The 17,105-nt window shown below is 34.6% G+C and overlaps 1 protein-coding gene across 9 annotated transcripts in view; it reads left to right on the top strand.

The window, feature by feature from the left end:
- Positions 1–15,586, top strand: part of STRN3 (striatin 3) — a 110,789-nt gene extending 95,203 nt beyond the window's left edge. For 8 of the 9 annotated variants that reach the window (XM_026007665.2, XM_072761353.1, XM_072761359.1 and 5 more), the window contains 5 exons: positions 2,157–2,324; positions 3,668–3,808; positions 8,193–8,300; positions 13,663–13,749; positions 13,834–15,586. In XM_026007665.2, coding sequence (XP_025863450.2) covers positions 2,157–2,324; positions 3,668–3,808; positions 8,193–8,300; positions 13,663–13,749; positions 13,834–14,003 — 674 coding nt within the window. In that variant the 3' untranslated portion in view covers positions 14,004–15,586. Of the gene's footprint in view, positions 1–2,156; positions 2,325–3,667; positions 3,809–8,192; positions 8,301–13,416; positions 13,565–13,662; positions 13,750–13,833 lie in introns of those variants that run through there. The other variant, XM_072761356.1, reaches the window with a different exon arrangement.
- The last annotated feature ends 1,519 nt before the right edge of the window (positions 15,587–17,105 follow it).

The raw sequence follows: 17,105 nt of genomic DNA, 5'->3' as shown, positions 1-17,105 counted from the left end.
AGCATACCAAAAGAAAAAAACATTTTGAGAACAAGGTAGCAATCTGCACTTTCATATTTTGCTAAGAGGTCAAATATGAAGATAGATAGCAAAGTTCCCTTTTTTTTTTTATATGACAAATAGGTCACCTGGGTCTTAGCGAGAGCTTGGATGCTGGGACTAAGATCAGAGCAGAGGGTGAAGCGACCTGTGGGCAACTTTTCAAGGCACACTCTGGATGAAAAGCAATGTGATGAGAATAACCAAGAAAAAAATGTTCAAAGAAAGAAAAATTTGGGGAACCTGAATGGTTCAGTCGGTTAAGTGTCTGCCTTTGGCTCAGGTCATGATCACAGGGTCCTGAGATCGAGCCCCATATCAGGCTCTCCTCAGCAGGGAGTCTGCCTCTCCCTCTTCCTCTATGCTTACTCTTTTGTTTTCTCACTCTCTCAAATAAATAATCTAAAAAAAAAAAAAAAAAAGAAAAATTTTATTAAACTTGATAGAAGAAAGTTTGTCATTGGTGATTTTAGCAAGAGTTATTTTGGTGGAAAAAAAGAGTTATTTTGGTGTAGTGATGCTATGAGAAACCATGTTACACTGATTTAGAGAGTGAATGAAAGGTAAAAAAGCATTTTACTCCATATGCTCTTCTGCTATCTGTTGGAAGGGTGATACAAGGTTTTTATTTGAGTCAGTAGATTCTAGAGCATATTTGTTTGCTGTGGTAATGATCCTAAAGAGAAGGAGAATTATTGTATAGTAGGGAAACTATAAACATGAAAGCAAGTTAGTAGGTTGAACGGAATCCAGAATTTACCTGATAGAATTATCATTTGAGAAGAAAGTAGACAGTTCTTACTTCTATCTGGAAGCAAGGAGTAAGGTGGCTCTAGACACTAGTAAGTAGATTGAGTGGAGGAAAGACAGGAGAGGGGTTCTTCATTTCATTGCTGTATTTTCTCAGTGAAATAGATAATCAGAGATAAATCATTCTGGAGAAGGGAAGTTGGAAACTGAAAATTCTGGAGATAATAAGAAATAATTGTGGAAAGTCGGAATTTTCTAGAGGAACAGGATTGTAGGCCAGATGGTGCACAGTGTTATTATTAGCCACCATGTCCATCAAATGGTAAATGGATACATAAAATGTAGTATATCTATTCAATGGATATTATTTGGCATTTAGAAGAAATTCTTTTTTTTTTTTTAATTTTTTTTTTTTATTTATTTATGATAGTCACAGAGAGATTGAGAGAGAGAGAGGCAGAGACACAGGCAGAGGGAGAAGCAGGCTCCATGCACCGGAAGCCCGACGTGGGATTCGATCCCGGGTCTCCAGGATCGCGCCCTGGGCCAAAGGCAGGCGCCAAACCGCTACGCCACCCAGGGATCCCTAGAAGAAATTCTTAAAAAAAAAAAAAAAGAATGTTAAAGAATGTTATAGCATGTCTCTCATGTACTGAGAGACATGCTATAACATGGATGAACCTCGGAAACATTATGCCAGTCACAAAAGGCCAGTTGTATGAAATGTCCAGAATAGACAAACTTAGAGAAACAAAGTAGATTAGTGGTTATGTGGGCTGCAGAAAAGCAGGAAGAATTGGGCAGTGGGGGGTGGGAATGGCTAATAAGTGATGGAAATGTCCTAAAATCGATTGTATAATAAAAGCCATTGAATTGTACACTTTCTTTTTTTTAAGATTTTATTTATTTGAGAGAGAAAGAGGGTGAGCAAGAGTGGGGGCAGACAGGGGCACAGGGAGAAGGACAAGCAGACTCCCTGCTGTGGAGCCCAACATGGGGCTTGATTCCAGGCCCCTGAGATCATGACCGGAGCCAAAGCTAGGCATTGGGCAACTGAGCCACCCAGGTGCCCCCTCAAATTATACACTTTAAATTGGTGAATTATGTGATACGAGAATTATATCTCATTAAAGCTGTTTTTTGAAAGTGTATGTTCTTTATAGAAAATTCCAAGAATACAGGAAAAGAATTATGGTGGGGATAAAAGATAACCCATAATTCCACAATTTAAAGATGACCACTTCAGTTCTTCTTATGACCATTATGGGTAGTCTTTATACTTAATTATATGGTGAGTTATCTTTATCCAAAACATTTTTTTCCAACTTCTTTTAGCTAATTTGTGTTTGTTTGTTGTTTCTTCCCAGAGCCAAATGTTCTAGCTGGCACTTTAGTTGCACATACAGATGCTGTCTGGGGTCTTGCTTATAGTGGCATAAAAAATCAATTACTGTCTTGTTCAGCAGATGGCACTGTTAGGTTATGGAATCCACAAGAAAAATTGCCATGTATTTGCACTTACAATGGAGACAAGGGTAAGTAAATTTTGCCCTATAAAAGAAAAAAAAAAACAAATGCTAATTTTTTTAGAATTTGGAAGACAGAAAGGACAAAGTAGATGATTACTGTTTCTTTGCTACTCCAAGAGACACGTTGAAAGAATTTCATAAAGCTTGTCATGATAATCTTTTTACTCGTAGCATTTCTTATAAGCAAGTCATTTCGTATAAGCAAGTGTATCCTAGCTCAGTGCTATTTGACTTTTTCCAGGACATGTCCTGTTTAAAAAATAAAACTTTGTAATCGTGAAGTAGACAAATGAGGCTGCTCATAGGAATAACATGAGGCTCTCCACTTGCTCTGGGTGGCTGCACTCAAAGACTGAAGGGATCACAGTCTTAAGCATACCTAATACATATGAGCACACTGAATGAGAAGTCTAGCCTTATAATCATTGAATCAGCACCCCTAAGTAGGAAGTACAAACTGAGTTACATGTAGAATTTCATATCTTTTCCTGTTAAAGAAAGCTTTAAGCAGTTTGCTTTGTGATTACTTTTATTTATATATGTTTATGTGCTGGCATTAGGTTTTCTGAGTCATTTTTAAGTTATTTTTAAAAACCAGACCTTTTCTTTTTATTAGAAATTATGTTTTGTCTTAAAGCATTTTAGATAAATAGTATATGTTTACTTTTTGTAAGATCTCTTAGATACCTTAGTGATAATGCTAATTTTTCAATTACTCAAACTTTTGAGGTAAAAATTTATTTAGATATTTGTTGCTTTTACTTCATCTGGATAATTAATCATTTGACACTTTGGATTTCACCTCGTTGTGCGTGATCTGGCTAATTGAATTTAATCTATTGAAGACAAATCGCTGCTCAGGGCATGGTAGGATAGTACTGCATCGGTAGATTCCAGACTCCAAGCTTTATTTTCAGAGATCTAAAAATTCAACTAGTGTGAGCTACTCGATATGGCTATAAGTCTCAAACCAGTGCAATCTCCCAAGAAAGTGATGTGAAAATGCTAATTTATCATTTTACAGTAAAAAATAAATATGGCAAGTCAGCCAGAAGACTCACCTAGATTTTTTTTCTTAGAAGAAATGCATAAAAGAACAAATGACTTCTGTACATACCTCCTCATAACTTTGAGATCTCCAACTATATTTCCTTCTACTGTTAAATAGAATATTATAACAACTAAAAGTAATTGAACGGAAGTTGCCTATTATATCTCACTACCCTAACATAATTGCTCTCTTTTTCATTATGAACATTATTTCAAAAACACTTGAGTTCCTTTTTCTTATTAGCAAACAGGGATTTCTAAATTGTTTTTATATTGAATCTCTTCGGGCTTCTTTTCAGAGCATGGAATACCTACATCGGTTGACTTTATAGGCTGTGATCCAGCTCATATGGTGACCTCTTTCAACACTGGTAGTACAGTAATTTATGACTTAGAAACATCACAATCATTGGTGATGCTTTCATCACAGATAGATTCTGGTAAGTTTTCATAGGTTTCTTTGAAACTTAAAAAGGATTATTACACAATAGAGGGTGATCTTTTAAGTTTTACATTTTGATTCTTTGAATTTATGATGAATTTATGATACAACTTCAGCTGCGTTATAGTTGTCTTCCTTTACATTATTTTTGCAGTTTTCTCAAATTATGCTTAAAAGCTTGGAGAGTTTAGGGAATCAGAGAGAGTAGAGCAATATAAATGTGAAAGTAGAGGAAATAATTTTAAAGTTTTAGTGGAAATACAGGGGCACCTGGGTGGCTTAGTCGGTTAAGCATCTGCCTTTCAGGTCATGATCCCAGAGACTTGAGATCAAGCCCTGAGTAGGGCTCTCTGCTCATTGGGGAGTCTGTTTCTCCCTTTCTTCTTTCCCTCCACCCACTTATGCACACGCGCGCGCGCGCGCTCTCTCTCTCTCTCTCTCTCTCTCTCAATCAATCAATCTTTTAAAAAAGGTTTTAATGGAAATACATATGAAAGTAGAGAAAATACAAAAAAAAAAAAAAAAAAGTAGAGAAAATAATATAAGCCTGAGGAAAGTAACATCCATTTCCAATAATTTTGTATGAATGGCCAATGTTGTAAGTATAGAATGTGGTATATGTTTTACAGTTTATTTAAATAAGGTTCCGAATAAGGCCTATGTATTGTAATTGGTTGATAGTGTCTCTCTAGTTTCTTCTTTATCTCTTTTATTTCCCTTGCATTTTTTTTATTGAAGAAATTGGATCATTTGCCTTGTAGGTTTTTACAGCTTGGTTTTTGCTGGTTGCATCCTTGTGGTATCATTTTAATGTGCTTTCTCTTTTCATTTTATTTCCTGTAAACAGGTTATAGATCTAGAGACTTATTCATATTTGGGTTTAATGTTTTTGTCTTCATAAAGTTTTTAAAAGTTTTTGGTAAGACTACATTATAGTAACTTGTGAGCTTTTATCAGGAGTAAATATTGTCTGGTTTATCATTTTCTTACGTAAAGTCTTGATGATCATTACCCACATCCATTAATTCTGTTGAAAAATGATTCTCTAATTCTTCCTTCTCCACTTAATAGCTAGAATATTTCTATAAAAAGGAACACTGTTCATCAATAATTTGGTTACCCTGGAGTTAGTGATTATAAGTGAAGAGAAAGATTAATATTGAACTCTCTCCCACTTTATCAGTTTTCAAAATGAGGTGGTTTCCTAGCATTACCCAGAGATGATCACTGAGCCTTTTGGGTGTTGTTTTTATTACCATTATAATCCCTAATCTCAGATATAAATGTATCAGATGTGTTTTAGTCTATTGCAGATATTATCTTTATCATTCCTCAGATTGTTTCATGTTTGGCTAGTGGGAGTGTATTCAGGTTGGCTCTTGAACCCTTTTGACATGACTCTGGTAGTCATTAATAGCTTTCTTACTTTCTGATGTGGCAAGATGTTTTGGGTTAATCTTGTTCATTTTGTGCCCCAGACTGAAAGCATGCATCTCTCTAAGAAGCCATGGTTTCTTTGAGTGGAAAAATGGCATTTAGAGACTGCAATATAGGTATACCTAGGCTTTTGGATTGGTCCTCATGGCTTTTATGGCTCTTGAGTTACTCATTGGTTTAGGCTTTTTCAGTGGACAGAGCTAGAAATGCATTTTAAAAAAAGAAAAGACAAACACTGATAATTTCATACAAATATTTCCTGTTAAAATTCAGGTTTATCTCGTTGCTTTTTACCTCATCTTAATCATGCTGAAACTCTTGATTCTCAGCAAAATCATCATCATCTCTCATTTGACTTATTCCACAGTACAGATACAATCATCTCAGAATAACAAAACCAACACCACCACCAATAGTTTGATTACTGATAATAGTTTCACATTCACAACGTATTCCACTAGAGATGATGCAGTCTAATTACTGTGCATTAAAGTCAATTGAAGGGGCATCTGAGTGTCTTGGTTGGTTAAGCCTCTGCTTTTGCCTCAGGTCATGATCCCAGGGTTCTGGAATTGAGCCTTTTGTTGGACTCCCTGCTGAGCAGGGAGCCTGCTTCTCCCTCTCCCCCTGCTTGTGCTTGCTCTCTCTTTGTGTCATATAAATAAAATCTTTTAAAAAATAAAGTCACTTGAAATTATTCATTTTGTTTGTCTGCTTATACCCCATTTGGATATCTAGTTAACATTCATTTGTTTAATTTTACTTTTTGGGTTTTCCCTGGGTGGGGGGGTTGCTTTTAAAAAATCATTTTATGGGCAGCCCAGGTGGCTCAGCAGTTTAGCACCACCTTCAGCCCAGGGCCTGACCCTGGAGACCCGGAATTAAGTCCCACATCAGGCTCCCTGCATGGGACCTGTTTCTCCCTCTGCCTGTCTCTCTCTCTCTCTCTCTCTCTCTTTCTCTTTCTCTTTCTCTTTCTCTTTCTCTTTCTCTTTCTCTCTCTGTCTCTTTCTCTCTCTGTCTCTTTTTCTCTCTCTGTCTCTCACGAATGAATAAATAAAAATCTTTTAAAAAAATTTTATAATTATTTAAACCATTTAAATTGTTTCATGGTCAAATCTCAAACCAAATTATAGTTAAAGAAGTGTGTTTCCCAGCATTTTTTCATCTCTAGCCCCTTTCTCCTTCTTACATGGGTAGTGTGTCTAAATTCAGTTAAGAATTCTTATATATATGTGGAATGATTGATAGTTAAAATCTAATAATGTTATTTTCCCATTAGTTTTGATCCCTCTCTGTTTTTCCCTCATCTCTAATAAGAAATTAAGAGCTTGGTAGCAAAGAAAGGTCTCGTCCCTAAGAACATGGATTGCTGTTCATTGTGGTTTTTCTGTGAGTGTGGGTTGGATGGGAGTGGTTCCTTACAAACGTGATTTTTCTTGTGAATTTTTTCATTAAATGCTTATTATTCATTCATGGGCTGTTTATTTTTTTATTATTTTACTTATTTTTATTTTTTTTCATTGGAGTTCAATTTGCCAACATATAGCATAAAACCCAAGTGCTCATCCCGCCAAATGCCCCCCTCATTTCCCATCACCCAGTCACCCCAAACTCCTGCCCACTTCCCCTTCCACAACCCTTTGTTCATTTCCCAGAGTTAGGTGTCTCTCATGTTTTGTCACCCTCACTGATATTTTCACTCATTTTCTCTCCTTTCCCTTTATTCCTTTTCGCTAATTTTTATATTCCCCAAATGAATGAGACCATATAATGTTTGTCCTTTTCTGATTGACTTATTTCACTCAGCATAATACCCTCCAGGTCCCTCCACCTCGAAGCAAATAGTGGGTATTTGTCGTTTCTAATGGCTGAGTAATATTCCATTGTATACATATACCACATCTTCTTTTTTTTTATTTTAAGATTTATTTATTTATTTATTCATGATAGAGAGAGAGAAGGAGAGGCAGAGACACAGGCAGAGGGAGAAGCAGGCTCCATGCCAGGATCCCGATGCGGAACTCGATCCTGGGACTCCAGGATCGTGCCCTGGGCCAAAGGCAGGCGCTTAACCGCTGAGCCACCCAGGGATCCCCTACATATATCACATCTTCTTTATCCATTCATCTTTCAATGGACATCGAGGCTCCTTCCACAGTTTGGCTATTGTGGACATTGCTGCTATAAACATTGGGGTGCAGGTGTCCCAGCATTTCACTGCATCTGTATCTTTGGAGTAAATCCCCAGCAGTGCAATTGCTGGGTCATAGGGCAGATCTTTTTTTTTTTTTCTTTTTCTTTTTCTTTTTCTTTCTTTCTTTTTTTTTTTAAGGGCAGATCTATTTTTAACTCTTTGAGGAACCTCCACACAGTTTTCCAGAGTGGCTATACCAGTTCACATTCCCACCAACAGTGCGGGAGGGTTCCCCTTTCTCTACATCCTCTCCAACATTTGTGGTTTCCTGCCTTGTTTAATTTTCCCCATTCTCACTGGTGTGAGGTGGTATCTCATTGTGGTTTTGATTTGTATTTCCCTGATGGCCAGTGATGCGGAGCATTTTCTCATGTGCTTGTTGGTCATGTCTATGTCTTCCTCTGAAATTTCTATTCATGTCTTTTGCATGGGCTGTTTATTTAAAGTAATAATTACTGTGGATCTTTAAGATTCTAAACCACCTATACTGACATTCCGCATTAAAATATTTCTAATTTTTCTTAAATTTGAGCTTAGTATATACTGTCCATTATTATAGGACATGATAGCTTACATGTGTGTTTTAAGAAACTATATCTCCCCAGAGTTTTGGTTTTCAGATTTTTATTTTACACAAATGCGTTAATATTTTAATGATTCTTATTTTTTTGGTAAGCCTAGAAAGGCCATCATCTAAATTTTAACTGAAGATTTGAATTTTAGTGCATTATTTTCCTTTATTTTTCAGGTTTACAATCCAATAAACACATTAACAGAGTAGTAAGTCATCCCACACTTCCTGTTACAATAACTGCTCATGAAGATAGACACATCAAATTTTTTGACAATAAAACGGGTAAGTTGGTTGTCTTTCTTTTTAGTCTTAATAATATTGTAAACTTAAGATGATCAAAAATGCTATTCTTTTTATGTAAGACATACTAACTTTTGGCCTTAAAAATTGCCAGGTACACCATTTTAACTCCGATTTCTGCTTTACTTAATGTGGTACACTTCCATGTTAAGTTCTGCCCCTTAAGTGTATATAATACTTTGTAATACCAATTACATTTTCTCCATGTCATGTTAAATATAAACCCATTCATTTGAAATCTTTTCTTTTATATTCTGTTGTGAAAGGCCTGGAGTTTGGCATTTCAGATATACTCTTAGAATTATTCCTCAGGAGATGAAATGATGAAATCTGGAAATTGTTTATTGTTATTCTCCCTCTAGTTCTTCTGTGAGGAAACTTACCAGTTATATAGAAGTCAAATTAAATTTTAATTTGGCCGTAGGGTGGTTTCTTTAATGACCTCTGTTTCATCTGTTATTAGAATACCACATAAAATACTGTTTGTGCTCAGTTAGGCTTCTTTAAGAAGCTAAAACGGGTATTAAAGGACTTCCAAGTAAGAAATTTAGAAGTTAATTGCAACATTATTGCAGGGCAACAGATTATCAAGCAAGACAACAAATCAAAACTATAGATCTTTTTGAAATGTCATTCATTCATTGATTCATTCATTCAAGTAGGCTCCATGATCCTAAAATCAAGAATCAGATGCTCTGTCGACTGAGCCTGCCAGGTGCCCCTCTACAGATTTCTCTTTGAAGGTTATATAGGATGTGGTTATAATTATTAATCTCTAGAGTCTTAAATCCCTGTGTTCAAATAACACTTTAATCGACAGATTCCTTGTAACTCAGTAGAACAAGTTGAGAATCATTTTAAAAAAATTTTTTTCAGATAATTTCCTTTACTGTATTTCTGAGATTCTTTTAAGGTTAACTATTGAAGATTTACATTTACGTTTGTAGGAGGAAGGTCAGAAATTTTAGTAGCTGTATTAACAGCAAAATTTATTCATGAGAGACACAGAGAGAGGCAGAGACATAGGCAGAGGGAGAAGCAGACTTCCCTGCAGGGAGCTTGATGTGGGACTTGATCCCAGGATTCCGGGATCATGACCTGAGCCAAAGGCAGACCCTCAACAACCATTGAGCCACCCAGGTGCCCCAGCAATAGACTCTTAACAATAGAAAAATTCTTTCTAAATCCTGTTTCACTCTGCATAACATTGTGTGAAATTAAACTGTAAATTGCATTCAGATATACTGTTTCCAGAGAATTTTTTTCCCTGAAAATTGGTAACTCATTTAAATGTGGTAAACTAGAATATTTTCTGTTGTTTACAGCTAAGTTTTTAATGGAATATTCTATCAAATGACTGGTATGTTTATTGAATTATTTTCATCTGAAACATAGAAATTAATGCTTTGGATAGATTCAATGAATTCTTAGATTTGAACAAAAAATATTTTGTTTTTGTATTCTACATGGCACTTGTTTGGGGAAAATAGAACGTGTGTCTCTGTGTGTATGCACATGTGTACATTGATACATGCAGTAAGATGAGCCATGCTAGATAAAGGAGTCTTCATAGTGAGGGTTTGATCTTTGCTTTAAAGAAATGGTAAGTTTTGTGTTGTTTTTTTAAGTGAAGAAGGTAGTAGGAAATTCCAGATGAGGGCCTATTTTGAACAGAGGCAGCATGGTGATAGGAACTTGGGCTGGAATAGAAGTTTCTTATAGGTAAAGCTGAAGAGGTAAGTTTGGAGAAGAGAAACTATTAGGGACTTTTCAGAGCCAGGCTAAGAATAATGGATTTCTGTTTATGCTGTGCACTGTGAAAACCACTTACAATATTTGAGTGGGGGTTTGTAAAATTGGTTTAGAAAGATTATGTAAATTGCATTACCTAGGAGATCTTTGACTTTAAATAATTTATAATTTCAGTTTCTAATGTTTGTTGTAGAGAGATATTAAGAGTTCATGATTTTTAAAATTTTGGTAGAGATAGACATTTGAGTTGCATATACTGTGCCTCTGAGGAACTTAGCTTAGTTTTTTTTTGTTTGTTTTTTTTGTTTTTTTTTTTTTTGTTTTTTTTTGAACTTAGCTTAGTGATAGTGAGTTTGGGAGGTGTACAAGTTAAGGATATGGGGGAGTTGGAGACTGAAGATCCTGAAATCATTGTGGGCTCATTCATTCAGTACAATTTATTGAGTGTCTGCCATATCCTTGGCAGAATTTTCAGTGCTTCGTGAACAAAACAAAATATCTGGTCCTCTTAGAATTTAATTTCTAGTGGTGTCTTGCTTACTTCAAGTGGAGACATCATTCTATTTGATTTACATAAAGTAACATGTTTGTTCTTCTATAAGGTAGATAAGGTATTATTTCCATTTTACACTTGAAATAAAAGGCTTAAGAGAAGTTTCTAATTTGTTCATTGTTACACAGCAGAGAGAAATTATGGGGTTGATGGATTCACATGCTGCATGCAGTTTGCTTCCAGAGTCTACATTTTTTAAAAATAGCTTTTTCTTCCCCATTTCATAGAGGCTCACAGTAATGATTACCCAAATCAAAGGTGCTTAAGGTGCCAGAAAAGGGAGAACAGGTGACATCATTTATTTTCCTCCATTATGGAAGGAGAGAATTAATTTTTGGTCAGTGAGGAGAGTAAGTAGCAGAGGCATGAGGCAAAGTGAAATTGGTTAAATGTGCGAAGCTGCAAATATATGTTGGCAAAGAAGGAATCCTAAGGAAGTGTCAGAAGTTTTGTGACTGAAGTTTTGTGAGTAGATTTGTTTGGATGAAAGAATTCTTTGCTTTAAGACATGTTAAATTTAGGAGATACAGGATCATTCCTAGGAGAGAGGTTAGAACTAGATTTGTGAATTAAGACTTACTGCCATAGATTTGACATTTTAAGGGAAGCTAATGATGCTTAGTATTTAACTTCTGATAATTTGAGATTATTGGCCTGGAGCTCTGCCATTTCATGCTTGTGTTTTTGGGAGTTTTTTTTTTTTGTTTTGTTTTATTTTTTGTTTGTTTGTTTTTAATAGGAATGTTGCAAGAAATGGATTCTAGACCTGATGAATTATGTGGGGCTAAACAGTTAAAAGATCATATGTTGAATGATTATACTGTTTCTCAGGATAGCAGAGAAGAATCTCTAAAATTATTTTTAGTTATTAGTATTAGTGAGAAACAGACAAATGTGATTTCCTACTTAATTGATGATGATAGTATTACCAGAAAGTGATAGAACCTTTTATGTTTTTCAGAATAACTTTTTGCACATTTAATTATGTTGTGGGTTTATATTCAGTCCAGGAGCTATAGTAATGAAAGTAGATCTTCAGTAGATCATGTCCCAGTGTGGAATGTCATTAGGGGACCAAAAATGATTGGGACTAGAATTCTGGAGGTCTCTCATCAGGAGCTGCTCAGGTATTTGAGTAATAAAGACTTTTGCAGAGTGAAAGGGGAGGAAATTTTTAAAATATCAGTATTTGCTATTTTATTCCTTCTTGGATGAATCAATTTTTGATACTGCTTTCCAGCCATCAAAGGCATATATTGCCAGTGCAGAGGCTAATCCTCTTGTCCCCAAGGTACTTATGCAACACAACTTTGTATTCATAACTTGTTTTTTAATTTTAACTTGCCATTGAATCCCCTTTTCTTGCCAAATCTTCAGTGAAGATACCCATTAAATCCCATTTTCCGAGTAGCATTTTTGCTACTGTCTGGAGAAATCCAGAATAATTTCTCACCCCTCTCTTTCTTCCTTTCTTTCCTTTCCTTCTTTTCCTTTTCCTTTTCCTTTTCCTTTTCCTTTCTTCTTTCTTTCTTTCTTTCTTTCTTTTTCTTTCTTCTTTTCTTTTCTTTTTTCTTTTCTTTTCTTTCTTTTCTTTTTTCTTTTCTTTTTTCTTTTCTTTTCTTTTCTTTTCTTTTTTCTTTCTTTTCTTTCTTTTTTTAAAGATTTTATTTATTTATTCATGAAAGACACAGAGAGAGAGAGGCAGAGACACAGGCAGAGGGAGAAGCAGGCTCCATGCAGGGAGCCCGACGTGGGACTCGATCCTGGATCCCCAGGATCATACCCCAGGCCGAAGGCGGTGCTAAACCGCTGGGCCACTGGCGCTGCCCCTCTTTCTTGTTTCTAATGTATAAAATGAGATTTCAAATGGTAAATGAATTTAATAATAGTAGAATCTTTAGCTAGGGATATATCCTCTAGTGATTTATCTATCAATAATCCTGTATAATCTTTACATCTTAATGAGAAAGATTTTTTTGTTTTAAGTTTAGTTCCAACTATAGATCTTAAGCCTTTGATGCAACCATACAGTCATTATGCTTTCCACTGTTTACCAGGTACTGTCAGATTCATGTCACACTGATGTCTTTTTTTTAGGAATAACTGGGAAAGTTCTGCATTAGAATTAAAATTCTCTTTAAAAAATTATTACAGGCGTACCTCTGTGGGTTTAGTTTCATACCACTGCAGTAAAGCTCATTTGGCATTTAAAGTGAGTCAAATGAATTTTGGTTTCTCAGTGTATATAAAAGTCATGTTTACGCCATATTGTTGTCTACTAAGTGTGCAATAGTGTTATATCTAAAAAAACAATGTACATACCTTAATTAAAGAATACTTATTGCAAAAAAAAATGCTAACCATTGCTGAGCTTTCACCAAGTTGGAAGCAGTCATCCCAGATCACTATAACAAATAAAATAAAATTGAAAAGGTTTGCAATTTTGCAAGAATTGCCAGAACGTGACAGAGACACAAAGTGAGCAAGTGCTATTGGAAAATGGCACCAATAGATTTGTTCAACACAGGGTTGCCATAGATCTTCAGTTGGTAAAAAACGGCAATATCTGAAGTGCAATAAAACAAGGTATGCCTGTATACTGGGCAAATGTTGGAACCTTTAAGTGATAGAAGGCAGATACAAAAAGCCACTTGTTATTGTGTGATTGCAACTGTATGAAACATTCAGAATAGGCCAAATCACAAGAGAAAGCAAATTAGTGGGAACCAGGGACTTTGGGGGAGGGGAGAAATAGGGAGTGACTGCTTAATGGGTACGGGTTTCCTTTTGCAGTGATGAAAATGTTCTGAACTGGATAATGGTGATGGTTGCATATCACTGCGAATGTTCTAAAAGCCACTGAATGATACCTTCCCAAATGGTTAAAATGGTAAATTTTATGTTATGTGTATTTTACCACAGTAAAAAATATATTGATGTAGTGATTGTCTATTTTATGTTGATGCTATATTATGGTTTCTGATCTCACAAGTTATTAACTGTTTGTGAAAACTTTATCTTCTGTTATGTTTTGTTTAGGTAAAATGATCCATTCTATGGTAGCTCATTTGGATGCTGTTACAAGTTTAGCAGTAGATCCTAATGGAATCTATCTGATGTCTGGAAGTAAGTCTGAACTTCTATACTGCCACAAGCTTTATTAAAAGAATTGTTCCTCAATAATATACTTTATTTGTTCTTTTATTACAGGCCATGACTGTTCTATTAGATTGTGGAATTTGGACAGCAAGACATGTGTGCAAGAAATAACAGCACATAGGAAGAAATTAGATGAATCGATTTATGATGTAGCTTTCCATCCATCAAAAGCATATATTGCCAGTGCAGGGGCTGATGCCCTTGCCAAAGTATTTGTGTGAACCAACAAAAACATCTTAACAACAGATTTGCTTGAACAGAAAGAGGGTCTGCATCACTGCCATCAGAAAGGTTACTGATATGACACTACGTGTGATCTGCCTGGTGAAGGCTATTTGAGGCAGGCATAAATTGATGGAAATCACATCTTAATGTCAGGCTCATTAATTTAATTGTAATTACTGTATCTCGTGGGACAAATAAAAAGGACTCCATTAATTGTGGCCTGTACTGGATATGAACTGAGCGTATGTCTGTTTTTTAGGTATCTTTAAGCCAATGTGGAGTCTGATCTTACACAAAAGACTTTTATTTTGGACTCTGTGTGCTGCCTTAGGGTTAGGAATGTGGTGCTCTTGTTGGGGGGGAAGTGAGCTCCAAGAGTAGCTTTTTTTCATCTCTTAGTGATTTTCTGTTTATCAGTTGAATGCCACAGATTCCCTTTTAAACTTATTTTGCTTTAAAAAAAAAAAAAAGAAAATTTAACTTAAAATATTTTAGCATTAGTTGCACAAAATGTTTGGATAAAATTCTAGTTTTTATAAGTCTTTTTATATATTTAGCCTGTCACAACAGTGCTCAAGATTGTATTGAAGTTTTTCTGCATTATACAACCCTAAAACACAGAGATCTCACTGACCCGCTGCCGTGTAACCACACTTTTTCCTTCTTTTGCCTAATACAGCTCAGCTAAGTCCTTCCATAAAGATGCTAAATCACCTTCATCATCACATAATTGTCTTCATATAAACCAAGGACTATTAAGTGTATTAAAATGAAACAGTGGGGTTTAGTACTCCAAATGAACTCTTTAAAAAGAAAAAAAAAAACGAACTAATCTTGGCATCCTATCACTATGTGATATTTTGTACATCTTACTGTATTTACAAGTTTATTTATCAAGGATTATCCATCTTGCTAATAGCCTATTATTTATTTCACTTTTTGTTGGTCTTTATATCCTTTTATTAATGTGCTAAAGAAACCTGTATATCTATTTTGGGACTCTTTGAATAGTCTAAAATAGACTAAAAATGGAATATTTTATAGTTTAAGTTACAAATCAAGGTGATTCCCCCCAGAGGCATAACTTGGTTTACCATGATTCCAAACAAAAACTATCTTGTTTAAAAATATTTGGAGTAAAATTTTATTTGCATTACAAATAGGATACAAAAATAGTTGAATCAGGATACAGAAATTTGCTGTGTTTGGACTAGTTATCCCTGTTTTATTTTTTCAGATGTGCTTAATTTTATGGTGTAACTAAAGATTTTGTTTGTGTAATGCATGATTAAGACAATAAAGTATTTTTTCTAGTCTTCCAAAAACTTTTCTGATCAGTTTGCGAGTTTTGATGAGTTTTGTAAGGTTTTTGTTTTACAAACTATGAATCAGCAAATTTTTAAGATTGTACCACATAGCAAACGTACAGCTGTTGAAAAATAATGTATATAAAATGCATATAATAAATATTAAATTGTGTACCTGTATGTTACTGTTGGCTACATTATTTTGTGTTGAATAATAAAGTGCAATACTTTGCTCTCCATCATTAAACTAGGAAATGGAGATGATTTTTCAATGAGTCCTTCATTTTTATGCTCTTTTGTTAAACTTTGTATTGTTTGTTGAGACTCTTAATAAGATTAGAACAGTCAACACTAGTAAGAATGACTTTCTAAGTATTTCACCCCATTTGGGAATTTGAAAAAATCTTCTATTAAAATAAAATAATTCACAGTAACCAAAAAAAGAAAAAAAAAAAGTGGAGATCCAGTTTTAAATTGTTTCCTTAAACATTCTATTTGTTAAATCTGGATTTCAGTTAATAGTGTTGTCATTCCTATCTAGCCATACCTGTTTCCACAAAAAAGCAGAGAATAAACTGGATTACTCATTAATTAAAAGCTGTCTATATAAATTATATTAGGTATTAGTATCTTGAAACTTTTTCCTTCAACAAGGTAATATCCTTTTTCTTTGAAGAATATTTCAAATGGAATTAGAAGGTAACATTAACTTACATGACAGAATTCTGTTTGCCTACTGCAAAAAATAATTACATTGTGTGTACATTGAGAAATTGTGTCTTCTACCATAAAAATCCTAGTGTCAATTTTAGTCATTGCTGGTGAAACACTAAAATTTTTCAGAAGTTTCCTTAAAGTAGATTTTTTTGTTTTCTGAAACTTCAACTTAATGAACAAAATAAGAGGCATATTTTCTCTTGGTTTTGGAAATAACAGTTTTTTCCAAAGCTAATGTGGTTTCTGGCAGCTATTCAAAACCAGTGCATTACTGTTTAACTGAAATGTGATTATCATCATTGCAGTACATACATACGTGTATGTACTGAGGTGTACTGCATCACCTCTTGGGATGTATTAAAACTGAAATGAATAAAAATTAGTATATATGTTTATTTTTCTCTTTGGTTGTATTTTTCTCTATTAAGCATTTGGAAGAGACTACAGGATGCAAAAACCAAGTCTCATTTTGCATGCTCCCATTTGTGACTTAATGAGGAATTATGTAGATTCGTTTAATTATGAAATGGTAGTTTGTAAAGTTTAAGAATATTTTTATATACAAACTTTAATATGACTTTCTCAATATTTAATCATTCTGCCTTTTTCATACTTTATTTTCATGTACTCTTCTCACATATCAATTTAAGTTACCACTAACAAGCATCTCATTTAACACCTTAAGTGTTATAAATAGCCTAGCATATTTGAAATTTAGGCATGCCTGCTAAAGTTGGATTGTAATACAAATACATCTTTTTAAAAATCCTCTTTTATTCATTTTTGGTGACACTTTATTTTATTTACTTATACAAAATAATTGATGGTAACTTAATAAAGTGGTCGTTTCTGCTCCTAGTGCTCTTTAAGTCAATCAGAGTGTTAGTCTCCCTGGTTCCTCAGATGCCTCAGGACTTTGTCCTTTATGAAATTACCTCCTTTAAAAATGCTTTTGATGTTTGGAGGCTGGGTTTTCATTTAAGCTTAGTTTTTCATTAAAATTTCCTTAATTAAGCTTGAACTAATTCTTCAGGGAGTGGCATTCTCAGCTAAGAATTTGTGATCTGTTTATTG

Source organism: Vulpes vulpes, chromosome 6 (assembly GCF_048418805.1).
Source record: "Vulpes vulpes isolate BD-2025 chromosome 6, VulVul3, whole genome shotgun sequence".
NCBI lineage: Eukaryota > Metazoa > Chordata > Mammalia > Carnivora > Canidae > Vulpes > Vulpes vulpes.
Note: the sequence above shows the minus strand (reverse complement) of the source record. Positions and strands in the feature narration are given on the sequence as shown.